The sequence below is a fragment of the Penicillium maclennaniae genome, assembly GCF_028827695.1.
Source record: "Penicillium maclennaniae strain IBT 15551 chromosome Unknown utg000001l:1.0-3280838.0:1.0-3283122.0, whole genome shotgun sequence".
NCBI classification, from domain to species: domain Eukaryota; kingdom Fungi; phylum Ascomycota; class Eurotiomycetes; order Eurotiales; family Aspergillaceae; genus Penicillium; species Penicillium maclennaniae.
This window is the reverse complement of record NW_026623213.1, coordinates 3,213,539-3,230,524: the sequence shown is the minus strand read 5'-3', so window position 1 is coordinate 3,230,524 and position 16,986 is coordinate 3,213,539. Positions and strand designations below refer to the sequence as shown.

General features: G+C 46.1%; 4 protein-coding genes across 4 annotated transcripts; 3 read left to right on the top strand and 1 right to left on the bottom strand.

Moving 5' to 3' along the window:
* Positions 1-652: 652 nt before the first annotated feature.
* On the top strand, positions 653-2,137 carry N7477_001238 (NAD(P)/FAD-dependent oxidoreductase; the record flags this gene model as incomplete). The annotated part of the gene is made up of 6 exons (XM_056962901.1): positions 653-709; positions 761-805; positions 843-914; positions 977-1,870; positions 1,930-2,003; positions 2,056-2,137. 6 exons carry the CDS (start codon positions 653-655, stop codon positions 2,135-2,137), a joined length of 1,224 nt encoding a protein of 407 aa, XP_056827904.1.
* Positions 2,138-6,192: 4,055 nt separating this feature from the next.
* N7477_001237 (uncharacterized protein) lies at positions 6,193-7,740 on the top strand (the record flags this gene model as incomplete). The annotated part of the gene is made up of 5 exons (XM_056962900.1): positions 6,193-6,339; positions 6,397-6,622; positions 6,699-6,769; positions 6,820-7,094; positions 7,164-7,740. The coding sequence occupies 5 exons, from the start codon at positions 6,193-6,195 to the stop codon at positions 7,738-7,740; spliced, it is 1,296 nt and encodes a 431-aa protein (XP_056827903.1).
* Positions 7,741-8,153: 413 nt separating this feature from the next.
* N7477_001236 (Dyp-type peroxidase) lies at positions 8,154-10,140 on the bottom strand (the record flags this gene model as incomplete). Its single annotated transcript, XM_056962899.1, has 8 exons — positions 8,154-8,431; positions 8,492-8,797; positions 8,863-8,960; positions 9,027-9,137; positions 9,202-9,291; positions 9,366-9,727; positions 9,797-10,031; positions 10,097-10,140. 8 exons carry the CDS (start codon positions 10,138-10,140, stop codon positions 8,154-8,156), a joined length of 1,524 nt encoding a protein of 507 aa, XP_056827902.1.
* A 1,633-nt stretch (positions 10,141-11,773) lies between these two features.
* On the top strand, positions 11,774-13,975 carry N7477_001235 (putative galactose oxidase; the record flags this gene model as incomplete). The annotated part of the gene is made up of 1 exon (XM_056962898.1): positions 11,774-13,975. The coding sequence occupies one exon, from the start codon at positions 11,774-11,776 to the stop codon at positions 13,973-13,975; it is 2,202 nt and encodes a 733-aa protein (XP_056827901.1).
* Between the last annotated feature and the right edge of the window lie 3,011 nt (positions 13,976-16,986).

Here is a 16,986-nt window from a genome sequence, read left to right as displayed (position 1 = left end):
CAACGCGACTTGTATATCCTATGCAAATACGTGCGTGATTCCTACGCTTATCTGTCCACATATATCTGCGAGCACGTCCCTGAATGATCTATGTATACAACCATTGCTCGGGACTGATTTCTCCAACTACAATACCGCAATGCGGAGCGCGTACATGTACGCAATCTGCGAAACGCCTGGGGCTGTATGTGAAGCAGGAACGGTCTCTCAAGGCCTCCAGTGACCAGGTCGTTGATTTATTAATCCAGAGGTGAAATCCGATTACCCATGGTGCCACTCGGCTAGTTGCAAGCGAAGCTCATTCTTGCCATTGAAGCAGGTTATATGGAAAATCTTCGACATATTCGACAGTACAAATGATCAACCTCTTAGTTTCAAAAGAATTGTAGAGGTGCACGGCAAAACGTCGGCTGATCTGGGGAACACCCCTGAACATAGAGGATGGTAGCGCCATCGGCTGTTGGGACCACTGTTTCGGGTATGAGCTTATCCGGGGGCTCGGCATGTAACCAAAACGGGAACTTTGACTCGGAGTTAATCAGATAAGCGCATCTGATAAAATTCCCCGAGAAACCCTTGCCGTCCATTTATAAAGGCCATGTATCCTCCCGTGAGGCTGCTGCTGGCCATTCTTGTCTCTATCCAATTTGAAATGGCTACCAATTTGATTCGAAACGTTGTCGTTATCGGCGGTTCATTCGTCGGACGAGTGAGTAGTCAACTCTTCTTCAAAACAACCAAACACTAACCGGCTTTAAAGACAACCGCCCAGGAGCTCGCCAAAGTGATCCCTTCCACACATAGAGTAAGTTCATAGCCGATAAAAATGACCGTACTCGCAGAGTCCAGGCTTATCTGTCCTTAAGGTCCTTCTCATCGAAGGCCACAGCCATTTCCATCACTTATTTACATTCGTAAGTGAAAAACTTGTAGCAAACGTGTGAAATGAAGAAAAGCTGACACTTGATTCAAACAGCCTCGGTTTGCAATCGTTGCAGGCCAAGAGCACAAGGCCTTTATACCCTACAATGGTATTTTCTCTGGCCTCCCAAACTCGGCCTCCCATAGCGTGGTCCCGGCTCGTGTTTTGTCGGTTCAGCCGCAGCACGTAGAGCTCGATCGGGAATGGCAGGGGTCACGACAAATTCCATTTGAATTTGCGGTGCTTGCGACTGGAACACGGTTATCCAAGCCAGCTGCAATGGAGTACGATGACAAGCCATCGTCGGTTGATTATTTGCAGAAGCACCAAGCGGACGTGAAGAGATCCCAGTCGATTTTGATTGTAGGAGGAGGTGCCGTTGGTGTACAAATGGCGACAGATTTGAAAGAGCACTATCCGCATAAGGAGGTTAAGGTAGTGCAGTCACGTCCTCGGCTGATGCCAAACTTCCACTCTGATTTGCATGAACTCATCCAGCGCCGATTCAATGAACTCGGCATCAAGCTCATCACTGGATCCAGGGTGACCATTCCAGATGAGGGATTTCCTCAAAATGGCGCACCTTTCGAGGTGCAGCTTACGAACGGCACCACTGAGTCTACCGAGCTTGTTATTCTGGCGACGGGACAAACACCAAATAACCATTTGGTCTCCGACCTGAAACCTTCAAATATCTCAGGCCCATCTGTTATCAATCCTGAAAACGGATTTATTCGGATTCGACCCACGATGCAGTTCCTGGATGAAAATTATTCGAACTTGTTCGCCGTAGGCGATATCGCCGACACGGGTGCACAGAAAGCTGCGCGGCCGGGCTCGGCCCAAGCAGCCGTAGTTGCCAAGAACATCCAAGCATTGATCGCAGGACGAGAACCAGAAGAGATTTACGTGAAAGGACCGGGGGCTATTCACCTAACCTTGGGCATGGTATGTTTGATTTCTCGGCCCGTTAGTCTCAAGCAGAACTAACACAACTATTGACTCAGAAATACAACGTTATATTCCGCAACCCGAATACCGCTGAGGGCCAAACAGCACCCTGGATTAATGAAAAGCACGAGTGAGTCTTTCTCCGATTTCGCCGATTGGTCCACGACTGACATAGTACACAGTGGCCAAGAGGACATGAATGTGGAAGCCATGTGGCAAAGACTCGGCGTCTCAGTGGATAACCCACGTCAATATCACCTCTGAGAAGTTCACCAGTGCGATGAAGCTGAGCTTTGTATCAATATGAGGTTCCAAAGGATATGAAATGATAGAATTTCCTCTCCCACTTTTGTACAACTTACTTCTGTGCGTACGATGAGGTCTGTGAAAAGTCATCCGAGTCGCATAAGAAATTATCGCGAGAGATTGTGTGACACTTAGATCACTCAGAAAGCAATTCTCACCCTAAGGGGACTCGCTGCAAGCTGAAGTCTTGGCAAGCGAGAGCAACAGAGCTAGCCTCGACATCTACCTTTCCTAGAAAGTTCTTTATTGGAGAAGTAATTGCGTAATCGAATGAGACCATCATTCCCACGAGCTCAGTCATCCCGAAGGTCTTGACTATGAGGATCTCTTGACACCTCTGTAGGCTCATTGGTGTGCTTCTCACTACAGTATGAGCGAGGGATGCAGCAGTGTATATGCAAGTACGAAACCGCGCTCCAAGGATGGGGGGTTCCAATAATGGATACATCGCAGTAGATGCAGAGTCCCGTATCATGATCGGCGCTTCGTCTATCAGTCTCTGCTAGTGCAGGCGATGAAAAATATGTTCATTTTGTCTTCGGTCGAGACATTTCCAGTCCCTCTGTAATCACGTGCGACTATACCAACCTCGATGAAGTTGGGTAGTCGGCTTGAGGACTGCAATTCATTTCAAAAACAAAAATTATTTTGGCACGCAATGTTGCGTGGTCCACATAATGTGTTCGAGCACTACTGCCCTCATTATTGGCAAAATGAAATGGATCATTTGAGACATTCCCTGTTCACATCCATCAACGGGAGGACGCTTGTATCAGATTGTAGATGTCAGAGAGAGGATGACTGAAGATGGAGATGTGTAAGAGTGATGAATTAATGCTATAGGAGAAGTAGGCTAAGTAGGCTACAAACACCCCCCACGACCATAGCATGGTGCATGCGTGTGGGAGATATCCGTATAAAGAATGATAATCCCTCGACCCTGTTGAAGCCATTCCCGGGGGTGTGTGTGTGCGCCGTCAAAACGTATCTGTGTAGCTTGATTAGGGCTGTGTAGATAGAGGTCTGTGTAGGCAAGGGCTACCGTCGGTTGATAAGGAATAGACGCGGTATGTGGTTATATGTGGCGAATGTATAGCGGAATGCATGCTATGGGCGCGTAGTGGTCGTATCCTGATATTGTCGGTTGGTATGATTTAATAATAATTAGGCTGACCTAAGGAAGAGACTAGCAGGATCGTCTAGGTCGACGGTGTTCGTCTTAGGACGCTAATCTTAGTCTTGGTTCTTTAGGTTAAGGAAGCATTAATCTGTTATGTGTTTGACCTCGCGGTCGTAAAACTTACATAAGAAAAGCTTAGCCTTTGCCTTTGCCTTTACCTTATTTAAGGTAGGCATAGAATAAGGCATAGGCGTGTCGAAGTCGAAGAGACGGCGTAATTTAGAGACAATAAAGTCGGCGTAGGTGTTCTCGATAATGTTTTTGGTAGACGCCGCGGTCGTACGATTAATCTTAAGAGTATTTAGCTAGATCTAGGCCTTTAGTTAGCTCCTAACTACCTTAAGAAATTAGTAAAAGATATAGGTAGTCAAGAGACGTAGAGAATTCTCCTAAAGCTCTATAAGGGTAAGGCGCTACGTATTAACGAAGCCTTAAGGATCCTAGCCTCTATAAATAGTACGGACCTACCGATAATACTTTATAAAGCCTATATAGTAGCTTATAGTAGCGAAGGTATATTTATGCGTTTAGTAGGCTATAAAAGCGTTAGTAGATTAACTAATATATAAATAAAGCGTTAGATGGATTATAGCGTGAAGTAGTGGCAGAAGATATCGCGAGATAGAGTCCCACTTATTATAGGAAGTGGTTTCGGCTATAGAAGGAGCCTAAGGGTCGGCGAAGGTAGGGTATATATATTTACCGGTAAGGAGCTTATTAAACTATATATCGCGAGCGTTAAGAGACTAGCGAAGGCTAATAGCCCACGAAGTGTAGTTATTCTCGCGTACAAGGGTAGAAACGAGGTCGGTGAGCTTAGGCTCGGTGAAGCCGGTGGTTTTGGTCGACATAATGATAGAGTCGACATAATGATAAAAAGGCAAAGCCTTGATGGAAGGGCAAAGCCTTAATGAAAGGGCAAAGCCTTAATGAAACGGGTAGGGATGACTACCCTGCCCCCCACAAGAGGACGGCGGTGACGATGATCACGGCGATGATGATCACGGCGATGATGATCACGGCGATAATGATGATCAGGGGGCGCCAGCGATGGTCAGATCACTGGCGCCAGGCAAAGGGGCTCATAACCTATCAGAGAGAGGATGACTGAAGATGGAGATGTGTAAGAGTGATGAATTAATGCTATGGGAGAAGTAGGCTAAGTAGGCTACAAACAGTAGAAAAGGTAATAACCATGGACAAGCTTGGTCAAACATTCATTGTCAGAAGGGTGATGACCAGGTGATGAAATGTGGAAGTGATATGTATGGGAAAGTGGGCTATCTAAGCTACAAGTGATTATGATCTTCCCCTTCATCGAGGTACGGTCCCACTCAACAGCTCTGCGTAATTACCCTTGTAAACACTTCCATCCATGGTTTTTGTGTTTCGCCTGATAAGATACTGTGAAGGCCGTTTCTGAGACGAGGAAGAATGAGGAAGAGAGAGAGAGAGAGAGAGTTCCATTAGACTCTATTTTATCCCCGTACGGCGATATGTCAGAGTTGCCAGTGGCCGCTAGAGAAGTAGAAGTAGATACAAGAAGTTGCGAGTTATATATTTCTGGTCCCCATTCGACTCCCTCTTCCGTCCCACTTTGCCTAATATCATTCGCCAGTTCGCCAGTTATTGTTATTGTTGCCAAATAATAATATTATTCGCTAGTTTATAAGTTATTATGCTAAATAGAATCCTTTTTACCCATTCCCGTAGTATTCGTACGGCTTCCCTCTTACCCGTACGCTTCTTATTTCCTCTTATACTCATAACTCTCCTATATCCGTTTCCTCCTCTATAATGCGCTAGCGTAGGTGTTTATTACCTATATTTAGGTTAGGGAGTAAGCCTATTTCCCTAGATAGTATCTAACGATAAGGGAACGGGGGTAGTAAAATAGTTATTTAGCGTCGCTACCGAATACCTCCCGCTCTTATCGCTAGTATTTTAAAGAGCTTTCTCGCTATTATAGTAGCAGAGCTAGCTCCGCACGGAGCTTATACTACTTTGGCTACTCCGGCTGCCTTCGCTATTATCGCTATTATCGCTATACTCGCTACCGGTGCCGTCCGCGCTTAATTCGCTTATTCTTAAGGTAGCTTCCCTCCTTTGAAGTCCTACCTTAGGGGGAGATAAAGGGGACCGGTCACTGCTTAGTGTCCCTTCCTTCTTTAGTGGGAACGCTGCCAGAGGGTAAAGGTAGGGAAGTCGGCCTATTTCTAATAGAAACCGGGCGGTCTTCCCTACCTACTTAATATCGGATAACGCGGTTGCTAGATCCAGAGGGAATACATCGTCTTGCCAGATATCGTATCGTATATCGGTGTATCGGTCGCACTATATAATTAGATAGTAGACTGTCTCTGGGGCTTCCCCGTATGGACACTGGTCTGTGTCGGATCGATTAATCGAATGGAGGAAGTGGTTCAGGCCAATCTTGCCGGTTCAGGCTTGAAAGAGTGCAGCCGACTCCGCCGCATTGAGGTGGCTGTATCGTTTCATCGCCATTCAGAATGAGGCAGAAGCAGATCCAAGTGCACAGCGAGTCAATTCTCGAATGGTGCCTTTGTTTGTAGAGAATTTAACTCAAGCCTTTCAACTGATGCTTATCTCCGCGGAACGCATGGTGTAGGTGCATGAATTGGGGTGGTTGGGCGGAAAGCCGAAATTTTCATCCGCCATGGCTTCTTATCTTAAAAGTGGACCGACGAAATCATTATTAGTTCTGCACGAAACTTGAAATTTATAAGAGGAGGGGTATCCCCTCATTTAACGAAGAAATGGACGTATGCCACCGGCAAAGTGAACGAGAAGACCTGATCACTCTTCAACAGCCATGCCCATGTACGAGGAGGAGCTTGCTCAACGAGGGGAAAAATCTCAAGTAGGTCAGACAGTCACCGTTCCGACAGAATTTGAAGGGGAAATCGCGGAATTATATCGACCCACAATGTTCCAGAGTAATATCACCATTTTGAGCTGTGTAAGTCGGTACTAGAAATACACTATGAAGAATGTCATGCTGACAACACGCGCTCAGTACATCGCAAACTTTAGTGATGGTTTCCAAAACACTCTTGCAAATCCGACAAATGTCATCTTCAAAGTGTTACTTGGGCCACACGTTTACTCATCAGATATGAAAACACGTACCAGTAACTCGTTGATCATTGGAGCCATTCTAGGAGTGGTCGTTCTTGGCTACAATTCAGACATGGTTTCGCGAAGAGGGGGGCTGCTTTCCACCTCCTCCCTCGTAGCAATTGGTACATTGATGGCCACACTTGCTTTACAAGTTCATCCAGCGCAGAACATGTTATGGTACTTTTGTGGTGGTACGAGGCATCGCTGGATTTGGAGTGGGAGGCGAGTATCCTCCGAGTGCTGCTGTAGGTCTCGAGGAATCCGATGGAGTGAGTCTCAACTTTCTCCTAACTATAAGACCAGATTCTAATTGGAAAAGATCCTAAGAAATTACCGCGGGCCACTTTTCGTTTCTTTCACCACATTGATGGCGACCCTTGCTGGCCACATCTTACAAATTATCTATCTCATCAGTCTCGTGGCCAGCGATAACAACCTCACAGTTGCGTTTCACACCATGTATTCAATTGCGACAATTCTTCCTGTCATAATTATGGTCCTGCGTGTCTTTATGGTTGACTCATCGCTGTTTCATCACTCTAATCTGGTGAATCAACGCCGATCTCCACGGCTTTTTTGGCTCCTTGCGCGACGGTATTGGTGGCGCATATGCACGACATCTGTCGCATTTTTTCTATATGACTTCATTAATTTTCCGAATAGCATCATGTCTGGCGTCATCATTTCTTCGCTTGTCGAGAACAACGACATCCGCAAGACGGCAGTTTGGCAGATTGTGCTCGCTGTTCTGCCTGTGCCCGCTGTCATGTTGGGCGCTTGGCTCACGAACTCAATCGGAAGACGATACACTGGAATACTCGGCTTTGTCGGTTATATGATTCTTGGTTTTATCATCGGCGGAACTTACACCGAGCTTTCTCGGCATATAGCTGCTTTTGTCGTGCTTTATGAACTGCTTCAAGCATTTGGACACATGGGCCCTGGGGCTACAATCGGGCTCATCTCATCTGAAGTGTTCCCTACTGCAATGAGGGGCATGGGCTACGGAATTGCGACAGCTTTCGGAAGGACTGGGGCAGCAGTTGGCACGGAATGTTTTACTCACTTGCAAGATCAGGCTGGGAAGAGCTCAACGTTCTACTTGGCCGGTGGAGTGGCGGTTCTTGGAATATTTGTGTACTATCTCCTCCCGGAGAGCAGCGAAATTGATCTCGAAAAGGAAGACAGATCGTTGGAGGATTTCCTGGCCGAGAAAGGATACAAGATAGGTGGTAAGTAAATAAAGCCAAGTGGTAATAAAATATGGACGCAGGAGTTGGATCAGTTCGAACGAGCGAGTTTAATTGGCTTCATTTCAGTTTTCATCCTCAGTCACCAACACTTCATTAGCCAGAGAGATCTTGTTGCTTAGGTGAAAGCCTATAGTGTGCCGTCTGCCCACGGTCGCATCGAACCAATTCTTATAAAATCCTTTTTATTTTGAGCGTTGGCGGCCTAGACTAGATTGGCTCGATTTGAACAAATACTTAGAGCTGTATTTGTCTGAGTGATACGGAAAAACCTTGAAGCAACTCATTCTTACAATTTGACCATTTGTTGATTCAGTCCGAGGTAATTAGCTGCCGAAACAAAACGAAATGACGCGCTTGACAACAGTCCTATGCACCCTCTCACCATTTCGCGTTTGGTTTTTCAGAGCTTGTGTGCACGTGTTGAAGGGTAGTCAGAAGGACCCGTGAGATAAGTTCTCAGCGCTTCAATAGAGGGCGTGAAGAAGTATTCGCCACCTTTGTGAACAACCCAGCTGTCGAGCTCCATGCGAGCCTCAGTGGGCTCGTTACCATCAGGAAGGCCAATCGAGCGAGGCGGGTGGTGGGGAAGTCGCTGTCCAACAATCGCGTCTATACCTGGCCCATTCCCTCCCACGAACATATCCTTGCGGTCAGGGAAGTGGTGGTTACTTGCCCAGCCTAATCAAATAGAAGTGTTAGCTGCGCGGCTTTGAGGTGGAGGAATCTGACGACTCTTACGTGTAGTCAAGAAATTGAAACCGTTGCGAATGTCACTTTGATAGCAAACGAAGAGCAGTCCTCGCTCGAGAGCAGGGTCCGATTTTTGGCAGGATTTCTCACTTGGCGTAACTTCTCCTCCGTAAGAGATTCCTCGACGAATAATAACCGCATGATCATCCTCGAGATCTCCGCGAGGTCGCATCTTGCGAATGTGAGCCGCGAACGGACATTTGTCGTGCTTGTTGACAGGACGGTAATCAAAGTTGTTTGATTTGTGAAGGTCCTCATTGCTGTCATGATGAGGAGACTCATCGACGGGCGTTCCTGGTAGACTGATCAGAATCGATTTCTGGACAGTGGGAAGGTGGTGAATCAGATCTGAAACTCACCATTTTTCCATCTACCCATGAGGTAAGCCGCAAGTTTCTCCTTAGGATTGGGAGAATCTTTGGCAAATGGAGCTTTGTGGACATTTTCTTCCGTGAATCTGTTCACAATATGTTTAGCAACCATGCTTTCCGAGAGCGGGACTTGATGAAGCATGCCAACTTACTTGTCGAATTCTGGGACAAGCTGTTGAAGATCGCGGAAGACAAGGAAGCTACCATCCAGCGCCCACTCCGGTTGGTTCATCTCATCTCCCTCGTGACCGCAAAAGATCATTCTAAAGTGTGCAGTCAGTGATCAGTGTACTAGTCGACAACCCAGATAAATTTCATAACACATACCCTGATTTGACTGCCTTTGGTTCTATGCCTTGAGGTTCCGGGTCTAAGCCTTCTATTTGGGGCTGACTGAGTCCATCTTCAAACCCAAAGCTAAGAAAAGATGTTAGCATTCAGTAGTTCCACTTCTTGAGGGTGGTTATTGCTTACTGCTCTTTCCCCTTAACGGGTCTTGTCTGGCCTTGCCGGACAAAAAAAAGTCAATCGCGGGGTCTTGAATAATGGTGTAATTGCCAGGGTCACTGCCTGGATCTTTCAAAAAATGTTCCTTCACGCATTTCACCTTCTCAGCCAGATTGTGCTCGAGACTGGATGTCACCATTATGACTCCGTCAATCAAACGTTCTTTGTCATCGCCAAATGGTTTGTAAGCCTCGCGAAGGTCTCGGGGGTCATCCCAGCCCTCGCCCACCAAGTCGTCGTACATGCCTTTCCCAAACAATCCACCGCGGAGCTGATTCTTCCTGAAGATGGCGGACAGCTTTTTATCCTGTTTAATCCTCGCCTCATCAAAAGTAAATTTCCCCAGCTACATAGATATAGCGTTAGCGATTTCTGGAATTTCTGTGCTAGGCGTGTCGTCGGGCTCTTTTGTTACCGCTGCTAAGCCTGTCGAAGCAAAAGATATGTTGACACCCGGTAAGGACTGAAGTTCAGCTGGCCGCTTCTGGCTTCGAGCTAGTTCCTTCTCTTTCGCAATCGTTTCCTTCATCTCACAAGCTGCTTGGGCAGTTGTAATCTGAGGAATAAAGGACTGGAGCCGCGACTTGAATTCGTCGGGCTTGTTGATGCGAAAGAAGAGAAAGGATTGGAATCTCTTGGGCAATCCAGGCCTGTGAGTGCAAATGTATTAGAAATCATAAGGTAAAATAGCTGGGACTTGGAACTGGAGTCACACCAAATGTCGCCCTGGATGTTTGCCTTTCTAATTACCGAAGCCATGGTTCACGCTGATACTCTTCGAATGGCTGCTGCTTCAGAGATCACAATGGGTTCGATGATGGAAGACACAAGATAAAAGATTTACAAGTTGGGGTGATGGAGAATTTAAGAAAGGTTTGAGTGTACCTGTGATGAAGCTTCCAAAGCTGTGAGGCATGGATCGGAGGCCAAAACTTCGGATTATGTGACAACCCCACCTACGCGCATCCTCATTGTGGAGCCACGGGAGACCGCCACTTACAGAGGATATTCGATGAGTTCCATCTGGCGAGTGGTAATTGGAATTTTACATCATCCGTTTGTGGGATCGAAAAAAGACTGAGCTGAAAAGCTACAGTACTGTACAACCTTGCAAGAAAATAGAGACATGCAGGTGACTCCACCAACTAGGCAACCGACGAAGTGATCGGCGGTCGGCGTAAAAGTCTCGGCGTCCAGACGAAATACAAGGCGCCGAAAATTTCTAATCTCACTGTTTCTAGAGGTTTTTCTCAGGAGTGGATCCCTAGGATCGACAATACCCTGCACATACAGTACAGTAGAAGATCTGTTACAGAGTATAGTATACCCACTCTTGAAAGTTAGCGTGACGATTGATTCAGCTGAGGATCATGCAGCAGCCGTTCTTTGCCCTTTGGGTTGGACATCGCTGTGGAGGCGGCACGCAGGAAGTTAGGCATGCTTGGGAATAAGCTCGCCGATTTTCATCTTTCATTATGTGGTATAAGATGTCAAGCTTATCTCAATCACCTCATGAGGCTATTGAATGGCACATGTTTTAACACTAGGGAACCCGAATCAGCACAAAGCCTGGAGCGATCTGCAAGGAGAGAACAATTCTTAACTAACCGGTATGACGACATTCAGGAGTTATGGAGAGCTTGGAACCTGGCGGCTCCACATTCAGCTGAAAATTCAGATTGCAATGATGTGACACAGATAATCACCAATTCGCTTGCAGGGAACTATCCACACCTTGCTCAGCGTTAGGTTTAGCGGGCCGGCTCGGGCGGACAGTGGGTCTCCGCGACCCCACAAGCTGAAGGCGGTTCATCTCAATCGAACGATGATCGACTTGCCGCTAGCTACATGATACGCCAATCAAAGATTGGAAGTTTCGCTAGACTAGTGTCAATGGAGAGATGTGCCAGGTCCTCGCCACTCTAGAACTGGTGATGGACACTGCTCGCCATAGCCCCAATATGCACCTGCAGGAGCAAATTCAACGAGGCTGCGGCGGGGCTGAAGCTCACCAAGAATGATGCCGATCATTGGTATTTGCTCTGGATGCGAGACTCATGTCGCGTAAGACTTGAACGCCACCTGTACGCATCTGTGGAGAACCTACAGCCGTGAGTTGAGATGATGTTCGACCCTACCAATCATGAAGTGTCCCCTTTTTTGGAACTTCCAATGTGACGAGTTGACATACGCTATACTACCCATTGGCTTGATTTTGATTCCGTTGCTATCGACGATCATTTCTCTCCCTGACTTCGAGGAGGGGCGGGGACGTCAAGGACGCATGCTCTGCTCTTAAATGTGATCATGCCCTCTTCTATCTGCCGACAGAGGGAAGCAGGCCTCTTGAATTACTTTTCTCTTGTTCTGTCTCCTTCAAACCCTAGTCACAATGAAGGTACAGTGGGCTAAATTGCTCGTCGGTGCCTCCATTGGGGCAACGAACGCCATGAGCCCCTTCATGGATGAAGCTATGAGATCCGACCGGGTTTCTGGTTACGGGAAATATGATAATCCCTCATGGGAGCCTTCCTTCAACGATGAGTCGCCTCCTCGCCAAGGCATTCGAGTTCCACGCACCGAATGGGAATTGCAGTGCAGTACTTCCAGTGGCAAGTACGAATGCAACAATGTCATAGATGGCACTGATGCCACGTCCTGGTACAGTGCCGTTGCTCCTGGCCCGCACAATATCACAATCAACATGAAAAACACGTACACCGTCAGTGCTCTTGTGGTTTTACCACCACTCGATGCTACGCAGGATCAGTTGATCACTCAACACGAGGTGTACGTCAGCAACGATGGAGAGAATTGGAAGGGCCCGGTCGCATACGGAATGTGGCCAGACTCCAACAGACAGCGCATGTCTGCCATTGAGCCAATATCTGCGCGATTTGTGAGGCTGGTTGCCGATGCTCGTGAGAAAGGGCTCTCATCGGTCGGAATCTCCGAGCTCAACATATATGCCACCCTATACAACATTCCTCAGGATCCTAAGCGGGGAGTCTGGGGCCCTACACTTGACTTCCCTATTGTGCCTGTCTCCGGTGCCCAGGAGGCCTCTGGCAACATTGTTCTTTGGTCGTCTTGGACCTCCGACCAATTCCACTCCACACCTGGAGGCAAGACCGCTATGACCCGATGGAACCCATTGAATAATACCGTGTCCAAACGCATTGTGACCAATACCCAGCATGATATGTTCTGCCCCGGTATATCAATCGACGGGACCGGTATGATGGTTGTCACAGGTGGCAACGACGCTTCTGAGACGAGTCTCTACAATTCGACTGCTGATGTATGGGTCAAAGGACCCCCAATGAACATTCGACGCGGATACCAGGCATCTACCACAATGTCTGATGGTCGTGTATTCGTGATTGGCGGCTCCTGGTCGGGAGGTTCCAATGTTCGTAAAGACGGCGAAGTCTGGGATCCATACACTCAGACCTGGACATTACTCCCGGGTGCCGTTGTCAAACCCATGATGACTAACGACATGGAAGGTGCCTGGAGAGCAGACAACCACGGATGGCTTTTTGGCTGGAAGAACGAGACAATTTTCCAAGCTGGTCCCAGTAGGGCCATGAACTGGTATTATACCGAAGGCAAAGGTGACTTCAAGGCCGCGGGAAACCGTTTAGATGATGAAGATTCCATGTCAGGCAATGCAGTGATGTTTGACGCTATCGAGGGCAAGATTCTCACGGTTGGAGGCTCTCCCGATTACGATAAGTCCTGGGCCACCAGCAACGCGCACATCATCACAATTGGCGAGCCTGGTCAGAGGCCGACCGTGAGGCCTGCAGGAGAGAATGGAATGATGCATTCCGAGCGCGTCTTCCATACAACCGTTGTCCTCCCAGACGGCAAAGTATTCATCGCGGGTGGTCAGACCTTCGGTGTCGCTTTCAACGAAGAGAATGTGCAGTTCATTCCCGAAATCTACGATCCTGAAACCGACACCTTTGTCGAGCTCCAACAGAACAACTTTGTTCGAGTCTACCATACCATCTCTATCTTGCTCCCTGATGGTCGGGTGTTGAACGGTGGTGGTGGCCTTTGCGGAAACTGCTCTGCCAACCACTACGATGCGCAGATCTTTACGCCACCATATCTTTTGACTGAGACTGGAGAGCCTCGGACCCGTCCAGCAATCTTGTCTGGTGTTCCAGAAAATACCATGGTTGGCGGCGTGTTCATGTTCCAGACTGACGGCCCGATCATGAGTGCCTCCTTGGTTCGTATTTGCACCACCACCCACACTGTGAACACCGACCAGAGACGGATTCCTCTACGTCCAATCCCTCTTCCTCGCAGAAAGTTGTGTTATGGAATCAGACTTCCGAAAGAGCCAGGTATTCTCATTCCGGGTTACTGGATGCTATTTGTCATGGATCAGGATGGTGTGCCTAGCATTGCCAAGACTATCATGATCACACTGGACAACAAGAAGACCCTTGACGTGCCTCAAGGCTTACTCGATGAGTTTCATGCGGCTGAGCAGAAAAATTGCGGCAAAGAAGCAACGGAATCTTTCTGGCCATCCTGGAGACCAACATTGGTTCTGCAGATTTTGGGTCGACGCTAATTGCGAGTCTCATACATATTGTCCCAAAGCCTAACAAAACGGGTCATCATGAAAGACTAATGTGAAAGCAAAGGCTATTTCTGCATGTGAAAGCAGCCTTCACTGTTCCTTATCCATACACCACTCGGAATACTTTCGCCGATGGCACTTTAAGCTTTCCAGTAGACTTCCGTTCCTTATTCATGTATCCACCTGGGGGTTCTATATCAAGTCAAATATCACTAGGTTTCATTCTCCTTCCTGTCTCCTCGGGATATAGAGCCAAGGGGCCATAGCGATGACAAAGGGCTATGGTAGTCAGTGACAAATAGGTGTCTTGACTGGTAATTTGGTTCTTCCGTCGGAGGTGTTTACTCCGGCATGATCGTCAAAGATTGGCCTGGCGACCGGGCGAAGAAGACTAGCATTGTGCCGGCGCAGCTTATTCGTTTTTTTTTATTAACCGGGAATTCCATATTGTAGCATCTTTCATATCTTCGTCCCTGCTTAATCACCAGAAGGTGCTATGGTCGGACGAAACTTTTTTTTATGCTCATCTCGGCCATACTTTTCTTGTTCATTTTCCTGGAGAAGGAGGCTTCATCAAACTTTGAAGGTTTTCTGATAGCATTGAGTCAAGCATGTTACCTCAGTGAATATTCATGTAAAATCTTTGGGAGTGAATAGTAGATCAGCTCCCGAATGAAAAGATCAAGGAGTAGCTCGAGATAGCAAGATCTTTTGCTTGATATGGTAGTGAAAATCTGAGAACCAATCATTTTCCTTGTTAACCGCCTTCCAATTCGATCCAAACGAGAATTCTAGATGGAAAGTTCATTTTTGATTTACTTCAGCATGCGTGAAAGACTCTATAGATGGAACCACAAATTTAAGATAGACCGGAAAGTAGCTCAGAGATGATAAGAGGTTGTTTTTCCCCACATCTAGATTGTTTCTCTCGGTGAATTGATTATAAGATCATTTTTGCTGGATTATTCACTCTTGTGCTATAACGTATTCCACCACCTTCCCACCCGCACCACCTTCCCGCCCATCTAACCAAATTTCGCGTCTCCGCGTATCCCCAACCACTTTGATCACCTATAATGCCACTAATTCGTTCTAAAACTAAGTAAGAATCTCTCCACTAAGAGGGTAGGATCGAGCTTATAATATAAGCTATTCAGAAAAAATTAATTCTATCTATTAGGGCTACTACGCAGGTATATAATATATCGCGTTTCACGCTACGCGACCGCCTTATTAGCCACTTATTTCGGTTAACTAGATACGTAATATACTATAAAATAACCTAAATAGAAGAGGATATACTTACCTAGTGGATCCTCTCTACAGATACTCACGGTGTAGCCCTTAAGCACTCTATAGTAGAAGATATAGCTAACTTATTATTCATAGCCTAGGGTATTAATATAATTAGCCTAAATTAGGTTACGCGATATATTAACCGAATATTAGCTATTTAATTACACTTCTCGCGTCGGTATAACTATTAATATACGGAATAAGAAGATCCCCGGATTATATATATATATAGTTTTGCCTATTAAAAGAGACTATTTCGCGCTATAGTATTATACCTAATAATATCTATAACTTTAATAAAATAGGCTTTATAATAGGCCTTATTTCTACCGTAAAGGTAGTAACTAAAGCTAAATACTATAGCTATAGATTTATTCTATAGCTAGGTAATCGCGAATAAGTATAATTAAAATAGTTAATATTATAGGCTAGTCTTTATCGCTAATAATTATATTTAAAGGTAAGGATTTTATAGAATCTTAGTTCTATACTGATATCCTTAGTGACTAATATATTAAGGTTAGCGATAATAAGTAGACTACTAATATAATTAGTCTTTGATAGCTTAAAAAGCTATTTATTCCTTTAATAAATAGCTAGCGATATAGGCAGTATAGGCTATTAATCCTTGATAGTTATAGTAGCCACCTAACGCCCGAATTTAATTAACCATTGTTGGGATATAAGGGGAAAGCTACCACGAAGCAGATCGTGGCCCCTTAAGTCCGTGGGATCAACCTTAGTCCGGCTGGTCAGTCGGTGCCAGACAAAGGTGGAAGGTCAAAGGTCGTAGGATAGACTATAAGCAGATATAGCCTAAACGAAGGCAGAACCACAGTCCTGAGGATCAATGGAAGAAGGTAGAGATGACTTTTAGAAAGTAGAACTGACTTAATTCTTTCTGCTAGAAAAGAAGGACATATTTATAGGCTAGAATAGCCTAGAAATGATGTCTAGAATGTCATACAAATACTAGGCAGCAACATAATAAAGGTGGCAAAGAAGGGAACCGAAGAAAAGCCAAAAGAATGATGTCAAGGATCGATGGTTTCAGCCACCCCGAAAGCTTCCCCGCAGGATCAGGTTATGCATACCCAAAGGTGGACCATTTTATCCTTAAGGGAAAGTGGTCCACCTATCCTTTAAGGGGACCGAGGGTCGAAGTCTGTTCACCGAGGTCCAAAGACCATGGTCAAAGTCCGCGGGCAAGATATGCCCGAAGGCACCCCCGAAGGAACGGACCATTCATGCCTGAAGGCGGACCATTTACCTCTGAAGGAAAATGGTCCCGCCTATCGTTCGGGGAGGGTCGCGGACCAGAATCAGAAGTGGTCAAAATATCATTTTGATAGAAGGAAAAATCTGGTCACATGATTAATATCATTTTGATAGAAGGCCCCAAATTGGTCACGTGATCAATGCAATGCTGATCTTATATGTTGAATATAAGAATAGATCTTTCTATGTAGCATTGGTCTATATTCCAATAATTAAAAATAAAGGTTTACCCTATAGTGTAATAAGTGAGTCTCGGACCTAATTTATACTTAATTTAAGAGGGTTTCCAGATAACTTAGACTTAGTAAGAATTAGTCTTACTTCTTATAATACCACACTCTAGTCCAGATATCCTTCCTTACCTGACCGACAGGCTTCTACCCTGAACACGTAGATTCTTTACACTATATATAAAGAACGATATTATA